The 17944-nt window shown below is 36.5% G+C and overlaps 1 protein-coding gene across 1 annotated transcript; it reads left to right on the forward strand.

Annotated features, from left to right (window-relative positions):
* Window positions 1-16799: 16799 nt before the first annotated feature.
* On the forward strand, window positions 16800-17432 carry LOC138894274 (uncharacterized). The gene has a single exon (XM_070178958.1). It carries the CDS (start codon window positions 16800-16802, stop codon window positions 17430-17432), a length of 633 nt encoding a protein of 210 aa, XP_070035059.1.
* The last annotated feature ends 512 nt before the right edge of the window (window positions 17433-17944 follow it).

Raw genomic sequence — 17944 nt, forward strand, 5'->3', positions numbered from 1 at the left:
GCCCGTGTCCAAATTACGCGGCCGCGAATTGATCTTACGTGAACGCGAAGGGAATTCCGCTGAGAGCGCATCTTGAGGTTCAGAGATCCTGCAAGTCGGTCTTAACTGAAGAATGCGATCTGCGTCCAAATTACGCGGCCGCGATGGAAGCACATGCGAATGCAGTTGAAATTATGCGGTCCGCGAAACTAAGCCCAATCCAAGCCCAGTATTGAAGAAATGCGGACCACGCTCATTATTACGCGGCCGCGAAAGCTCAACCGCGAACGCGGTCAGAATTACGCGTTCGCGAATCCTCCACAGGGGCACTTTTGTCCGAAAATTTCAGCTGTGTATAAATAGACCTTTTTGACATTTTTAAAAAAAGTTTTCTTTAAGAGAGCATGTGAACGGCTAGTTTTTCCCTTTTTGGGCAATTTTAGAGTAGATTTACCTTAAAACTTTAGATTTTCATTTTGAACTTTAATATTATGGCTTATATTTCATCTTTATCTTTGATTTCTACTATTATTATGAGTATCTAGACCCCATAGCTAGGGTTGTGACCCAACCCTAGTGTGGGTATTTAATGGGTCTTGAATTTTGGGGCTTAATTGTTTATGGGTTAGTGATATTTAGCCTAATTCATGCTAAAATTGTAGAATTAGTGGTTGCAAACACTGACTCATGCCTTTATGACTTAGGCTCTTCTTGAGAAAGAGGTACTAAGTCTAGGAAAATTAGGCTAACAAGGAATTTAGGTGAACTCAAGAGATTGATATCCCCAATTAAAGGGTTAAACCTAGAGATAGTAATACCCGACTTGAGCCAATTTCACTTGTATTGTATGAACACCCATTTGGGTTTGAGAAAGCCAAATTGGGCAAAGTCACTCAAACTATCGAGAGGTATAGAGTGAGCACTTATGTGTGATGGTTATATCACGACCCCAATCATAACAAGCTTGTCCTAGATTCTTGATACCCATTAGATACTCACCTAGGCCGAAGTCACTTCCATAGTGCCTTTTAACACTTGAAAACATTCACCAAAAATATTGTACTTAACTTACACTCAGCATACAATAGTATAAAAATTAGAATAGAATCAACCGCAACAATGTTTGGAAGTGCAATTAGGAACAACACGCACATCTAGATTAGTTAGATACCCAACTCCAAGCCAAATTAACTCCCTGTGGAAATCGATTCCGACCTGTTGGATAAAACTGCATCGACCATCCTCGCTACTCTATAGTGGTCTAGGTTTGACATCAATCAGCAAGACATACAAGCGAAGATCCACTCGGGGATGATTAGATAATCTTTTGCTCTATAGCAAATTCCCACCGGAAAGTTAAGTTTGCTATTGAGGAAAGGTTACCTGATCGTTCATGAGCACAAAACACTAGAGGATTATCTAGCAATGTATTAGTGGAATCTTCGAAGATACAAGACTTTCAGTGTTCCAATTCGCGCTCTTCGCATTCAAACACTGGGGGGGAGGGGGATGATGGATACGACAACAATGACTGCCACGTCAATCGAGAAATGAAAAATCGTAAATATAATTGCATCATCGGGACCGGGGACTGCGCGACCAGCCCCCTAGAAACAAGTTGTACAAGTTAGCCATAAGTAAAGGAAATTTCTTTTTAGCATAGTAAATGCTTATGTATTTTTTTGAAAATGGAAGGTATAAAATGAAATCCTTTTGTTTTTAGCTTGTTTCTTCTCTGAACGATGAATTAACTTTGTCATTTGAAAGTTAAACAAGTACTTCAAATACTAGTGCCGTAATGAACATGAGACGTCCTCTTCAAGAGCACTGTAAATATAAGAGAGTCCTCTCTTGTTACGCCCTGAACCTGGGAGTAGGTGAGACCGTCACCTGGTGCCTCACCTATCCTTGCATACCAACTTGCGACTAGGGACTCTGAACATATAGTGCCATACTTTGGCCATGTGCCACATTGCAAGATAATTTGCGAAGCAAAATATAAAACTGATTGGAAACCAATGTTGACTAAACATCAATATAAAGTTGGGCCGGTAAGGCCGTCATGACTACTACAGCTGACAAACCAACAAAATATACACACAAGGCCTACAAGCCCAACATACTGCACTAACTGACAGGTTATGTCTACAAGCCTCTAATGATGGATGTATCGTGATCGGAACAGGGCTCCGACCTACTCATAACCTATATACATATATACATAAGATGTACACAAAACTCCTAGACCCGGTAACTCTGAAGGACGTGGAGCTTATCGATAAAGCTGAACTCGGACAACACCTACTGAGGAGGTCTACCCGCCTGTCTGTCTGAACCTGCACGCATGAAATGCAGTGTCCCCAGAGAAAGGGATGTCAGTACAAAATAATGTACTGAGTATGTAAGGCAACATAATAACTGAAAGCTGAAACTGAACGATAATATAATAACTGAAAGTAACTGGGAGTCAAAGATAATGTGAAGATTTGCTTACCTGCTGATACTGACTCAACTCTCTCAATATAGTAAGTAAAATAGCTGTCCGGCACTATAAGGCTTGGTATATATATAACTGCTCTGCCGTAGTAGGATCGCTCATAGGCGCTCGGCCATACTAGGCTCTGTATCTCGGCCAACTGGGCTCGCTCATAGGCGCTCGAGCACAGCAGGCTCGGTATATAACTTACCATCTGATCAGAGGCTGCCCAATAGGGGCTTGCCCATCGATTATAGCTTGATGGTAATGAAAATACTGTAGTACTGTATAAATAGGCTCCCTGCTCTCTTGACTGGAAGAAGACAATACTCAATTACATATGAAGTCTCGATAAGGAGAACACTGTAATTTATGAGACTAGGGTAATGTATATAAATTCGGGAGTATGAACTTCTCTTTATGCCTCGTTATCAAACACATGTAATTACGAGATCATGCCAAAAGGAAGGAAGGGCTTAGCCTTAACATACCTGAGCCGGTTCTCTGGACAACCTTTCTAGCACACGACAATTGTGACAAAATTTGTGACGACAAGATCGGAGTAGGGAAAAATTCGTATGATATTTTTGAGAAAGATTATACCGGACTTCTTTAGAATTGCCAAAAAAATGTCACGTTGCTATGAGCTTGAATTCTTGAATTCTTGATTGAATTCTTGTTGAATCAGAATATGTCACGTTACTAAGTTTCATATGAAATTGTGGAGAATCCAAATCCCATCCGTTACTGATTCTCTTAATCCATCTCCTTAAGTGATTTTTGGAGGTATTTTTGTTATAGGGGTGGACTCCACTTTGGCAAGGTGACTAAGCCATTAGTTCACAATATTTTGCCACCTTGAAGTGTGGCTTAAGAGTCACTAAATTGGGAAAGATGGGCTGCCACGTTGGGACCTCTTTTAGGACTTATCCAAGTCTTAATTTATTAATCACTAATTCCTTAATTAGTTAATTAATTAATCTTTCATTAATCAATAATCAACTAATTACCCACATAATTAAGAATTATCTCAAATTACTTAAAGTACTACTTATTTTAATACACTTTATACATCATACTATCATGGTCATATAGTACATTGTATGACACTAGTCCATAAATATCGGGTATTATAACTCGGACCGTATTTATCCCAAATCGACAACCTTCAACGAAACTCATTTTCTTTGATTCGTTCACCCTTTATCTTTCACGGCACTTACTTATCGCTTGTTATAAATAGCATAAACGCTTATAATCTCAAGATAATCCCATCCCCTAGCTTACGTCGATTAACTTACGACAAAACTTTAATGTATGAAAACGCGAGATGTAACATCTCTTATAAAAACCCTCACTTTAAAGGATTGGTTCCGGAAGAACTTATGTCCGGAATCAAAAATGCCTTCGGGGAAAGATACACCCAAAGCCGTATATGAAAGGACGCAAAAAGTAAACTTGCAAAAATACTTATCAAAGCCTTCGCGAAAAAGGGCTGGGTCCCAGAGCCAAAAATGCTTTCGGGGAAAATACACCCAAAGCTTCACATAATAAGACACAAAATTCTTAAAAGGAAGAAAATGCAAAGATTAAAGACTTGCAAGAATATTCAAACGAAAAGAAGACTCAAACAATACTTGAGCAAAAGATGTTTTTTATTTATAAGAACATGTCAAAATGGCATAGGTACAAGAATCGGAAAAAGAAAAGAAAAGCTAAAATGCAGTATTTCCGGAACCAGGAGGAAGAGAAGTGTTCGTGCCCCCGGGAGAAGTAGACAGACCCACCAATGGATCAACATTTTCACCAGTTTGGCCTTCAGCATCATCATCCTTCGATTCTTCTTTAGTTCCCGAGAACTCAGAATCGGAACCAGAAGGACTAAGTGCATCAGGCCTCGCTGGGAGTCCACTTTTAGCAACTAACTCAAGTTCGCGAGCCTTAGCAATTTTGTCATCAAAATCAATGACACCAGCTTCGGCCTCTTCCATGGTTTGAGGGAAGCCGCTCGACGCTTGAGTTCTTCTTTGAGTTGGGTCACCTCGGCAGAAAGGTCTTCCTAGGCGGACCTAGCAGATTTAAGGCTAACATTAAGGTCATGGACAGTTGAACTAAAAGCCTATTATGCTCGATAGGTTTCCTGTACTTCTCTTCCAGGTAGGCATGTTTCTCCCCCATAGCAGGAAGCTCTTCAATTTTGGAGTTCAAGGCTGCTTCTAAGTTGATCACTCTTTCAGTGGAGGCTGCCTTGCGTTCAGTTGCAGCAAGAAGGACGTTATGGACTTCAACCTATTTGGCCCTGGCTTCGTCAAATCTAACCCTCAACGGGCAAATTTCTTGGCTAAGGGTTACCATTTCTTGCTCACTTTGCCACAAACGAGCTTCCAATACAACAGCCTCAGCAGCTTTGGCTTCCAGTTCCGAAAGGCGAGCGACATGTTGCTCCTTCTCTGCCAAAAGCTGATCCCGAGCGGAGGTAATTTCTTCCTTTTCACGAATCAACCTATGAAGGCCCTCAGAAGCAAGAAAGTTGGCCTACAAAGTAAGAACGGTAAAATTGAGGATATGTTCACACCAAAAATAGAAGGAATAATAAAAGGAAGAAAGGAACGTACCGTTGCAGCGTTGTGCATGGCGTTGTTTAACAAACACTCTGCTTGAATCTTTATCCAGTATTTCTGTGAAGCCAAAGGCTTCAGATAATTAGCAAGCTCCACCAGCTGGGATAACAAGTTACACCTGGTAGAGACCGAAAGAGTAACATTCCACTCTTTTGTGGATATTTAGAAGGGGCAACATAATTTTGTTCCAAATTCCCATGAACTGGGGACTGTGGAAGAGGAACATCTTCTTCATGGTCAGGTGCGGCCGGTGGAGATGATGTAGCAATTGCTGGTGGAAGAGTGGATGAAGATGGAAGTGATGTAGCAGTTGCTGGTGTTGTCGAAGATGGAGATGAAGCTGATAGAGATGAAGAGTGAGAAGCAGCTGCATCAAGTGCAATGCTGGTTGTTAGATGCTCGCCAACCAAAGGCGGAAGGGACCCGGTACTTAGCCCTGCAGTAACGGGCACAACAATAGGGCCCGAAAATGGGATTTGACATTATCTACCAAATCAAACTCTCCCCAAAGTACCGAGGCATCGTCCTCGGTTGGTGTAACTCTTTCAACAGGTTGAGCATCCTGTTGAGATGATGAGGATCTTTGTCTTCTCTGAAGAGAAGCTCCCTTATCACTAGATTATTCATCATCGTCTATCTTCACAGTGTCTATGACCGGCCCGAAAAGAGGTCAAGTCATCATCGCTATCAGAGATGACTTGGGAGCATCGGTCCTCGCCCTCTTATTCTTTTCCCCGACTGTAGACGTGCACCTTCTCTTCGGTTGTTTGTCTTCTGGTAGGGGACTCCGTAAGAAACATTTTCTCCCGAAGTAGGCCCGAAGCCACCTGTTCGAATAAGCGCCTCCTGAAGCAGCCTCATTGTATCAGCATGATCAACCAAGACATCCTCCTCGGGAATAGCAACAGAGCCCGCGGGTAGACCTAATTTCATAGACAGGTTAGAAGGGATCAATCAAGTTCTTCACATGAAAAAATGAAACAATGTGAGTTTGAATTACCATGATTCTTGGCCTTCCACCCGTATTTAGGGGCCAGTTCTTTCCACAAGCGAGTCTTGGGCATCGTAACGTCTAAAATCGTTTGTACCCACTGGTCCAAACCTTCAATCACCGGTGGGATCCATCGAGTTGCTGAAACAAACGAAGGATGAAGGATCAATACGGCTGTAAAAAAATATTTAGTAAAAGGAAATACTAAACAAAGAGATTACGAGTGCGGTTCCAAGCGGCCGGAAAGGATGGAGCCACTGTCGGAATGATGTCGTTGGTGGCGGCCACAATAAACCATTTCATCCACCCACGTTTGTTGTCATCGTCCATGCTAGACAACAAAGTATAGTGGCTATGCTTGCAGAGGTTTATCATTCCCCCGCGGAAGATTTTGGGAGAATAGAGATTCATCATATGAGCTAAGGTTAGCTCCTCCCCAGTTTCCTGGTACAAACGCCGAAGGCAAGCAACCGTCCTCCACACGGAAGGACTTGTGCCAAACACACTTGATAACGGAGACAAAACTCCGCAATCACGGAGTCAAGCTCTCCGCTCAAAGAGAACGCACCCAAAGTAAAAGGGATACGTATAAAGATATGTAAAACCCTTCTTGGGTAGGGTGACTTGCTCCGATAGATCAGGAGCAATAATTTCCAAGTCATGGCAACAACAGTCTTCCTTCATAGCAAGAATGCTGGAAGGGTGTATGGAAGAAGGATACCTACTAACGGCCCGCGTACAAGAGTTAGCAGTAGGAAATTTCTCCTCGAAATCTTTTATGGTAATAAGACTTCTAGGGATTATGGAGCCCACTGTTGGAGGAGCAGAGTCCTCGGCCTTGTTCTTGCTTTTTGAAAATCGGTACGCTTTGAGAAAGAAGCCACTGTATGGAAGAAGGAGAATGTTTTTCGTTTGAAGAAAATTAGAGAAAAAATGAAGAGCAAGAAGCAAGTTAGATAAGGGAAGCTTGAAAAATTATGAAGTATAAGGGAGTAAGTTGATACGTATAAGTAAATATTTTGGTAGCCAAATTCATGGCCATTATTATCTCGATAATCGGCAAAAGTTGTGCTGAATCATAGGATGACGCGTGTTCGGGGCATTAAATGCGGAGAGACGTGCGTCTAATCAACCGTCAGAAGCCTTCAGAGAGAATTATAGTAATTTTCGCCAAAAGAGTATTTCTACCAACTTCCCGATAACACAAAGTTATGTCACCGAAAAGCAAGGGAACTATCTGTATAGGGTAAAATATGCTATGACACGTGGCCATCCAAAAAAGGGACACGTGGAACCTAAGACGGGGGAATGGTCAAAGACCAAAGGCAGCTGTTTCGGTTGTCACCGAAAAGAATAACGCTCATAAAGATGTGATAAATACTCTTCGACCGGTAGTATTTAATAGAGAATACTCCATGGCATTAAGAGCAATTACCCGTTACAGGGAATTTGACATTTATGTTCACCGTTACATCTTCATCAATGCCCCTCATAATTGACATTAAAGAAGGGCACGATCCTAAGACCTCCTTCATAGCTATAAATAGTGAGATCAATTGTCATTGTAAAGGACGAATTTTCTAGCAAACTTACACTACATTCTATACAAAGCTCAATACAATCTTATCTTCTTATTCTTTTGATTTCGTCGTTGTTGCGTCCGAAAATCCTGTTCCCGGAACTGTTACTTTTACTGTTTCGTCTATATCCTAAGGCTAAGTATTGCATAATTCTTCGATTATTTTATTATTTCAGGATCAAATTAATTCACTTGTCTAGAAATCACGTATAAATTTAACTGTACCATTTTACGGGTAAATAATATAGGAGTTTAGAACCACACATTTGAACAATGTCTTAGTGTAAAGTTTATTTATCTCTACTAATTCCAATATCAATCAGATACTTTAAATCTTTAGTTTGCTAATCTTCAAATGATAAGTCCCATTTTAAGCTCTTTCTTTCCCTGATTTGTCCATTTTAATTCTTTAAAAGGACCAACATAACTGTTCCATTCACAGGGATTACTCCATTACATTTAAACATAATATTTCATCATATTTGTATTATATATCGATGTTTGCATGGGGGAGGGGTGTGTGCTAAGCTTAATAAGGATGTGTTAGGGATTGTTGTGATGTTTCATTTCTTTCTCATAATCAGGGGCGTTTTAGGAAAGTTGGTGGCCTAAAGACAAACGTTAATAAGAAGTTCATTGTTAAAAAAAAAAAAAAAATCTTTTATATATATTTTTATTTGAAATTTATTTTTCTAGATGCAAAATCAAAGCTTTCGAAGACTTTTATTTTGTCATCCCTCTAATTTATTTTTCTGCTTTCATACAGATGGTTTTATCATCGTTGATAAATCTACAGATAATGTTAGCTTTCTTTTTTGTATTTCTCCTTTGTTCCCCGATATAGAAGGAACTATAAGAAACAATGACCAAAAAACGATGATGGCACTAACTACTAATAATAAATAGTTATTGGGGACTCAATAAGTTGGAGCCTAAAGCAGTTGCTTCCCCTTCAGCCGGCACTGTTCATGATCGTTGTGATTGGAATATCAAGCAAAAAGGTCCTTCGATTGCGCACTAGCGTTGAAATTATTGGATTTTGAGAGAAAGTTAAATATTTTGGTCAAAATTAAAATGTTTATAAGCTGAAATTCATAAGAGAAAATTAAATATTTTGGTCAAAATGTTTGTCTTTGTTTTTGTTTATGAGCACTTGACTTATAATTAAGCACTTTAATTTAACCAAGCACAGCACGTAGATAAATAAAAAAATACAAATTTCAGACAAACACCCTCTCAACCGGGCGTTTTATCACTTGACACTCGCCTTTTCTTTAGAATTTCAGTTTGATATTGTGTGCGAGTGTCAATTGTTTTCCCTTTCGGGCATCTAAAACTTTCTGGATTGTGCATTTGTGCTACATACTTTGAGAGTACGACAAAATGAGCAAAACGACTGTTTTTTTTTGGTCTACGTAATTGTTTATATAATTAGCTTAATCTACAAGTTCTATAAAACAATAGACATGGCAATAGTTTATCAGTTTGAACAATCATTTAGTAGCTTTGTTCGCCTCCTGAACTTCAACATATACATGCTGCATTTAACGCAATATAATTCTTTTTTAAAGTAAAAGTTTTCTTCGAATGGACATGGAATGCACTTTTGACAATCTTTATGGTATATTTAGTGTGTTTTACAAGTCTAAGATAAATACTAACAATCACTAATTTAAGCTATAATTTTATAGATCTGATTTAACACATCATAACAAAAGAAAAGTAGATTTGATACGAAAGTAGGTAACATCGCTCACATCTTTTCTGGAAAAGTTAAGAGGAACACACACATATCACGAGCACAAAATGGAAAAGCATAATTTGCTTTTTGACCTTTCGAGTGGAAATTGTCGAGTTCCTTTCATATATATTAGTCTTAACCTTTTCCCGATCTGTATTAATTGACCAAAGTAGCTATGCATTTTGTCTCAGTATTTATGTCTTCGGGTGAATGCAGATATTATGGATCCGCCCACAGATAGCCCTATCCGCCCACAATAGGTAAATTCCGATTGCCTAGAAAACTAGAAAATGAAACATGGCACTTCACGGAATCATAGGTAAAGTATGTAAGTAATGTATAAGACGCCTATTAAAAGGATTTTTTTTAACTCAAGTCTGGCGACCGCAGACGGTCGATATTTCTGACAGTAGTCGGTCGGTAAATTCAACGTACTTTTGCCAAATAATCTGGCACAAACTAAATATACCGACCGAATTCAGTCGGTATTCTAGAAAATAATTTTTAATTATTTTTTAAATTAGCAACCGATATCGATTGGAATTTTAAATGTTTATTTTTTTAAAATTGTACATTTCTGACAAAAATCAGTCGGTATTATTAAAATATTTTAAATTTAAAATCAAAAATTCCGACCGATTTCGGTCGGTAATTTCAAAACCTGAAAAAATATTATTGCTGATACCGACCGAAGTCGGTCGGTAATTTTAAATTTTTGAAAATTTTATTTTAACATTTCCGACCGATTTCGGTCTGTATGCGGTCGGTTTTCTAGGTAAAGTTTTGGCAGAATACAACCGTTTAACAACTGCACCACCTGCCAACAACCAATAACCTATAATGGCAGCACTACATTGCTGCCATTCAACCAATAACAACAACAATAACAACTATCAAAATTATATTAACAATATTTATAGAGTTTCAAAAAACCCAACAACAAAACGTTTCACAAGTTAAAATTTCAAACATCATTCAATGAGTATTTTGTACTACATCATCTCCATCTCCACTACTAGAATCTTCATCGTCGGCATGATTCGAAGGATCACGACGAGAAGGATTAGCATATGGGGAAAACTCACGAGACCGGAAATCGAAAAAGCACCACTAGCAAGAAGATTGACCAGCTGACCTTGAAGGGCATTAAATTGTTCGTCCCTCTTTAATCGAATATAATTGAATTTTCAATTGATCCTCTGATGAAGTATTCGGGCAAAGTACTAATAAGGTGATCAAGAATAAAATATTCTAAGACTGTGTCGATTGTACACATCTTGGAGCATCTAGTCACTCATTATACCAGACCATCTAGTCACTTAAACTCCAAGAATTATTTTCTTATTTAGTTATCAATCAAGCATTCGAGTATGAACAGTTGAGAATAAATCATCAAAGCTAGTCATATGTATGTAAGTGTAAATTATCATAAATGAAATAAAATCATACACTCTATTAAAAATCTATTACACATATACAAATATGTATGTGTGTATACAATTTATGTTGGTAAATATATATAAATTATAAATAACAATAATTTATAAGGGGTTGACCATTTTTAACCACTAATATCGACCGAAATCGGTCAGTATATTCATAATAATTTAAATTTTTTTGTTATGAATTTTTTTTTTGAGCCTGGACGAAAAAAAATAAATCAAAGTTTCCGACCGAATTCGGTGGGTATAATTGAATGTTTTTAATTAAACATTTTTTGACAGATAATATGCAAGTCTGACCAGGTCTTGGTCAAAGATTGACCAATTTCCGACCGATATCGGCCGAAACATTTATAGGTATGAGACATAGCAATGTTTCTTTATGGTGGGACACTTTTTCCGACAGAAAGTGGTCGGTATCTTTTTGTAAAAAAATTTATTTGACTTTTGCGACTAATTTATATATTTTTTGACCGATTTCGGTCGATTTTTTCTTCCGACCGATTTCGATCCGTATAGTGTGGATGAATTTTGGCAGATTTCTAGCCGTGCATGAATTCATTTCGGTGGATATACTTAATTAACAACAATTGAGGGTAATAAAATATTAGCTTCTTCCCATGATCAAGGCGTCAAATGATAGCCAGAAGAACTTTGGGCTTTAGTAGGCTCTGTACACGGGTAAAAAGGGCTTCACTTCTAACTGATCTTCAAGTTGGTTTCAGAACTGGGCCTGAAGTGGCTAACCGACACACAAGTGGGACCTTTTCGTATATATATATATATATACGAAATTTTATACTCATTTACACGAATTATCTAGTTTTTTTGTTATTTACAGAAAGTAACTAAGTTTTTTTGACAAAATATATACAAATTCTGTCAAAATCTATAATTTATTTATAACTTGAATATAATTTTTTGTGCATCGTCCTGTCAAAAACTATAATTTACATATAATTTTTATACAACTTTTATATTTTGAATGTCGTTTGTACACTCGGATCTTCACCAAATTCTCTTAAAATTGAGGTATAAACTCCAAAAAATATTTTTAATTATTTGTGACAACACCCAATCCAAACATATAACAAATCCGCAAAATTAAATTTTTGAATCAAAGCTTCAAAGTCTTTTAATAGTTGTCAATAAAGCTTTTAAACTAGTTAGAAAATGTTATAGACGTGACTCGGTTTGTGATGGAATTGTGAATAATTATGCAAATGAAATGAGGCAGTAGCCGACTCTGCTCGAGCCTCCATGTAAATATTCTCTGGTCATTCAATTGATATGTGTTTCATGGGTTTTGGATATCTGAACTATATAGTAAGTTGCATATTGGATTTGTCGTTAATGTAATTATGAAGGGCTGTCCTACTTTGCGGGGAAAATATTGATAAAATATTATTTTATACTTGTAATGAAATTAAAACTTAAATATTGAGAATATATATATATATATATATATATATATATATATGTGTGTGTAAATCTCTTCTAATATAAATGTTTGGACATAGCTTACTTTCGGGAGAGATTAGTTTGTGGTCTATTATAAATGTTCTTTTAGTTATATATAATTTTTTTTAATTGAAAATCGATAAATAAAAAATATGAAATCCTTGTAGGATCCATTTTTTTTGTTCATATTATAATGGCAAAATACATAAGTAGCCATTTGAACTATAGGCTAAATCAATGTTATACACTTTCTAAGAACCACCATCACCTTACACATGTAACCTTTCAAAATTGTATCTAATACACACCGCTTTTTTCTTGACCAGTTTTTGTTTGGAGATTGTATCCACGTGCCAATCAAAATGTGATACGTGTCATAACTCATAACTTATCTGTAAATAAATAGTACTCCATATATTTAAAATAAATCTTAATTGATTAAATTTAAAAAATATATATTATGTCATCTCCCCCAAGCACCCCCCTTCCCATCAGCTTCCTCTTTGGCCATAGAGCATATAAGAGGAGAGTAATATCATCTGCTATCTATCGAAAATAATATATGGAGCTCAGAAGAGAAGAGCAAAATCAAGGGCAACAAACGAAGCCAAGAATGCAATTATCATAATCACTTCAACAACGTTTTCAGATCCGAGAATGAAAGAGATGAATATTGAAATTACAACTTCTCCTTCCTCCATTTTCAGATCTAATACTACGACCAAACAAAGCAAATCAAAGTTAATTTTTGGTTTCCATTAGAAGTGGCAAACGGACGGGTCAGATATATTTCGGGTCGAAAACGGGTAATGAAAAAATGGATAAATTATCCGACCAGACCCATATTTAATATGGATAAAAAAATGGGTTAACCGGCGGATAATATGGGTAACCATATTATCCATGACTTCTTGAATATGATCACTTTTGGGAGAATTCCTAATCTCCCAAACTTGAAGAATCCCTAGTTTGAGACTTTACATATGTAAAAGTTAAACCTATTAATTAGTTATCCATTGGTTACCCATTGGTTATCCATTTTCTAAATGGATAATATGGTTCTTATCCATATTTGACCCGTTTTTAAAAAGTTCATTATCCAACCCATTTTTAGTGGATAATATGAGTAGTTAACTATTTTCTTTTAACCATTTTGGCACCATAAGTTTCCATGAATTAAAGAACTCCATTGTTAAAAAATCTCCACTCTTCTCTTATAATTTTATTCATTCTCATGAAATACGAAAAACTATTCCTTTTTTATTATGTAATGATTGGATGTTTTGATGAAATTTGGGGGAAGAGATGAAACAAAGGGGAATTTGGGGAAGACAAGTGAGGAAAGGGTGGTGGGACTGGTAGTTTTGGAAAGGCGGAAGGTATTTTCATTTGATAAAAAAGGAAAACTAAGGAAAATGTTATTACTTTGACACGTAGCACTAAATACGGATTTAGATAAAATATTTTTCAAGTTTTACGCCCTCAGTCATTTTGTTAAGCACGCGCGTGTCACGTAGCAAAATTGATGTGTACTAGATTTAATTTTGAAATGTTGCGTGTGTAAGATGATATTGGTCCTCAGAAAGTGTGTAACATGGATTTGGTGTATAGTTCAAGTGGCTACTTATGTATTTTGCCTATTATAATTGGTCATGAAAATCATTCTCTCTCACTTTGCAGGAACATGACTATCTTTATAGAATTATTTTCTTTCTCTTTAAATAATAACTGATTATGGAAAATTATTTCCTCTCTTTTATCGGAATTGGACATGACTATGAGGTATATGCACCTTCACCTTGACTTGGTAACCAACAAGCAAAGAAATTAAGCAAGTTCTCTCATATAGCGTATAAGAAATGAAGAATATATCTAAAAATAAAATTCAAGTGGAGTATATTACAAATGCAACTTGATAAAGTTGATCTCACATTTGAATTATGAGAAAAACATAGAGACGTGGTATGTAATAAGTATTTTAGCCAAGTTTTTACACTGGATAGACTTTTTTACGACCACCATTTAGGTTTTGACCCATTAATAAAAACAATTCTTTTTAGGCTTCTGCCAAAATTTTCTTTGTCTTCTCCTCCTCCCTTCTCTTCTCCATCTTCTTCTCCTCCTCTATCTTTCAATAAATTATGATTATACAATTAAAATTGAAGATTAATAGATACGTCTAATAGAAAATTAAAGATTCATTGCATATTAATTGAAGGTGATAATGTTCCATTGAGCTTATATTCAAATTTGATTTGGTTGGAGAAAATTAAAAATCATCAATATTGGGTTTTGTCGAGCTTGAAACGAATCTTGTTGAGTAAGACATAGTACGCCAATTGATTTTTGAAAAGTTCAGGTTGAATCTAACTATTGAAAATTATTGGGATTGATATTCTAATATTGCATATGGAATTTTTAGTCATTTAGAGTTGATTTGGACCAATTTGAAGTAAAATATGATAATAAATTTCTGCATAACAATTATCACGACTGCCGGAATTTTGTGGCAAGTTACGGCAATTTATTAGGATTTGTGATCAAAATTCTGGCGATCCGTCAGAATTTGACCAGAAACCATAATTATTGTAAGCGCAAGTCTTACCCAATAGTACAGCATCTTATGGATGATTTCCATATTTATACATGATCACCATATTTGTGGTAAAATCCTGGTAATTATCATATTTATACATATCATATTATGTTGATTATCATGATTTGGCTAGAAATTCTGACGGATCGCCATAATTTTGATCACAAATCCGCTCAAGCTTTAATGGGTTTGGGTTAGAGCGATTTTAAAAATGGGTTGTTCTGGGCTAGCCAAGTTAACCCATCAAAAATTTCAGCCCAAATGGACCCATGATGATGCCCAACCTTGACCCAGAGAAATGCTCAATCTTAGAGTTCTACCTTGACCCATGTTTTGGAAAATATTTTCTAATTTTTCCATATTTGGTTGATTTAAATGTTTGAAAAATATTTTCTTTATGAACTCATTTTTCTTCAATTGGAGAAAATATTTCTCTTTATCAAGAGAAGGGACATTTTCCTATACTCTTTTTCAACCTTTCCCATCTTCACCAACCCCTTCCCCACCCACCCACCCACCTCCCCTACCCCCACTCCCTATCCCCACCTCACCCCCACTCTAACCCAACCCACCCCTACCCTCGACCACACCCTAAATATATGAGAATATTATTTAGATTACTTTTTTTTTAATGATGTAGAAAAAATATTTTCTTTCATTTTAACAAAATGAGTATTTTCTTTTCATGACGTAGAAAAAATATTTCTTTCATTTCAATAAAATGAGTATTTTCTTTTATGACGTCGAATGATTTATTTAACTAACTGTTGTTGACAAAACTAATCATCAAATATGAGAAAAAAAAACTGAAAATAATACATTATCACAACAGAAAAAATAATAAATAAAATTTATATCAATACAATAAAGGACGGATACTGAGCTATTTTTAGGTATCACAATAAAATAAATGAAAGTACTCATTTTATTGAAATGAAAGAAAATATTCTTTCTACAACATGAAAAACAAATATTTTTTTTGTTGAAATAAAAAAAATACTTTTTCTACAACAGAAAAAGAAATTACTCATTATGTGAAAAAAAAAAATACTTTTTCTATATCATGAAAAGAAAGTACTCTTTTTGTTGAAGCAAAAGAAAATACCTTTTCTACAACATGAAAATAAAGTATTCATTTTGTGAACAAGAATATACTTTTTCTATATCATGAAAAGAAAGTACTTTTTTTAAAAGTAATTTCGCCGTCGGGCGGCGAGACCCTTTCTTATATCATTCAAATCAACCTTCAAAGTATTGTTATAGAGACTAGACTGAGGTGTATTAGTAACTAGTTGAGGGACTAAAGTGTAAATAAGAATGGCTAGTTAGAGTAGGTCATGTGGTGTATAAAGGGGACCACACTCACGTGTACTAGACATATGAAATAACACTTTCAGCTCTTTTTCTCCATCTCACTTTCTGCATCTCCCATTTCTTCTCCTCTTCTTCTTCAACATTGTTAGCTCGCATGTGTGTTGTTTTTGATGAATTGTGTAGGATTTATCATGGTATCAGAGCGGCGATCATAGATTCATCAGAATTAGGAAGAAATTTATAGAATCGAAACTCGACGGAACTCCGATCTGATCAGCGATAGCTGGAAATGAGGTCGCCTCACTAGATCATAATCATCCGCTATTTTTGTAACCCTCAGATGCTCCTGGACTTGTCCTAATATCGCTCAAGCTCACAGGGCCCGAAAATTATGCGTTGTGGAGCAGGGCGATGAAATTGGCATTCCGGGGAAAGAGTAAACTGGGGTTTGTGGACGAAACTTGTGTGAAGAGCATGTATAGAGGCGAATTGGCAGAGCAGTGAAAAAAATGCAATGCAATCGTTTTGTCATCGATTGGAAGCACTGTATCGAGTGAGTTGATGCCAAGCATTGTCTTTTCTTCAAATGCGAGAAAAGTATGGAGTATTTTCAGGAGAGGTTTGATAGATCAGATCTTACTAGAATCTATCACCTTTGGACAACCATAGTAACATTAAGAAAATGTACTGACTCTGTAACTACCTATTTCTCTAAAATGAAGGATTTGTGGGATGAACTTGATGTATTAGTGCCTCTGTCCTCATGTGATTGTGAGGAGGCTAGACCTTCAGTTGAACATTTAAGGTCACAACGTTTGCTGCAGTTTCTTATGGGCTTAAATGAAAGCTATAGTAACATAAGGAGTAATGTACTAGCAAAAAGACCTGTAGTAACTGTTAATAAAGCGTATGTAATAGTTACTCAGGAAGAGAGTCAAAGGTCCTTAGGTGTGGTTGATACACATAGGGAACCACTCACCATGCTAGAGGAACGGGGTCAAGACTTTAAAGGTAAAAGGCCAAGGATCATTTTTGAGCATTGTGGATACAAAGGCCACCTTAAGGAAAACTGTTTTAAGATAATTGGCAATCCAGCTGATTTCAAAAGCAAGAGAAAAAATCAGACTGGAGGAGGAAAGGTTTATACCAACAGTGTGAATGTAAACAATAAGGAAGGCAGGGAAAAAGCTGTGCAAGTGCAGGGGAATAAACAATTCTTCACAGAAGAATAATACAAACAACTTGTCAAGCTTTTGTCAAAACCAGCAACACCAGAATGTTCCACAAACATGACATGTATAATTTCCTTGCTAGCAAATGCAGGTATATGTGATTGGGTGATAGACACAGGAGCAACTCATCATGTCATATATTGTAAAGATATTCTGAGTAGTATGAGAAGAACTGATGATCAAGGAAGGAATGAAGTACAATTACCCACAGGAAATAAGGCACAAATAATACACAATGGAGAAGCATCTATACTAGGGAATAAGACAGTTAAAAATATCTTATATGTACCAGATTTTAAATTTAATCTGTTGTCAGTATCAAAACTCACCAAAGATCTCAGTTGCTCAACCACATTCTTTTCTAATTTCTGTATGTTTCAGGATCTTTACAGTGGCAGGGTGATAGGGATTGGTAGAGAGCACAATAGATAGTATCTGCTAAAGGAGAATATAACAGTAGCTGCAACAGGTTTCTTTATGAACAAAGGAGCAGAAAGTGAAATCTGGCACCT

This window comes from Nicotiana tomentosiformis, chromosome 6, assembly GCF_000390325.3.
Source record: "Nicotiana tomentosiformis chromosome 6, ASM39032v3, whole genome shotgun sequence".
Classification (NCBI taxonomy): domain Eukaryota; kingdom Viridiplantae; phylum Streptophyta; class Magnoliopsida; order Solanales; family Solanaceae; genus Nicotiana; species Nicotiana tomentosiformis.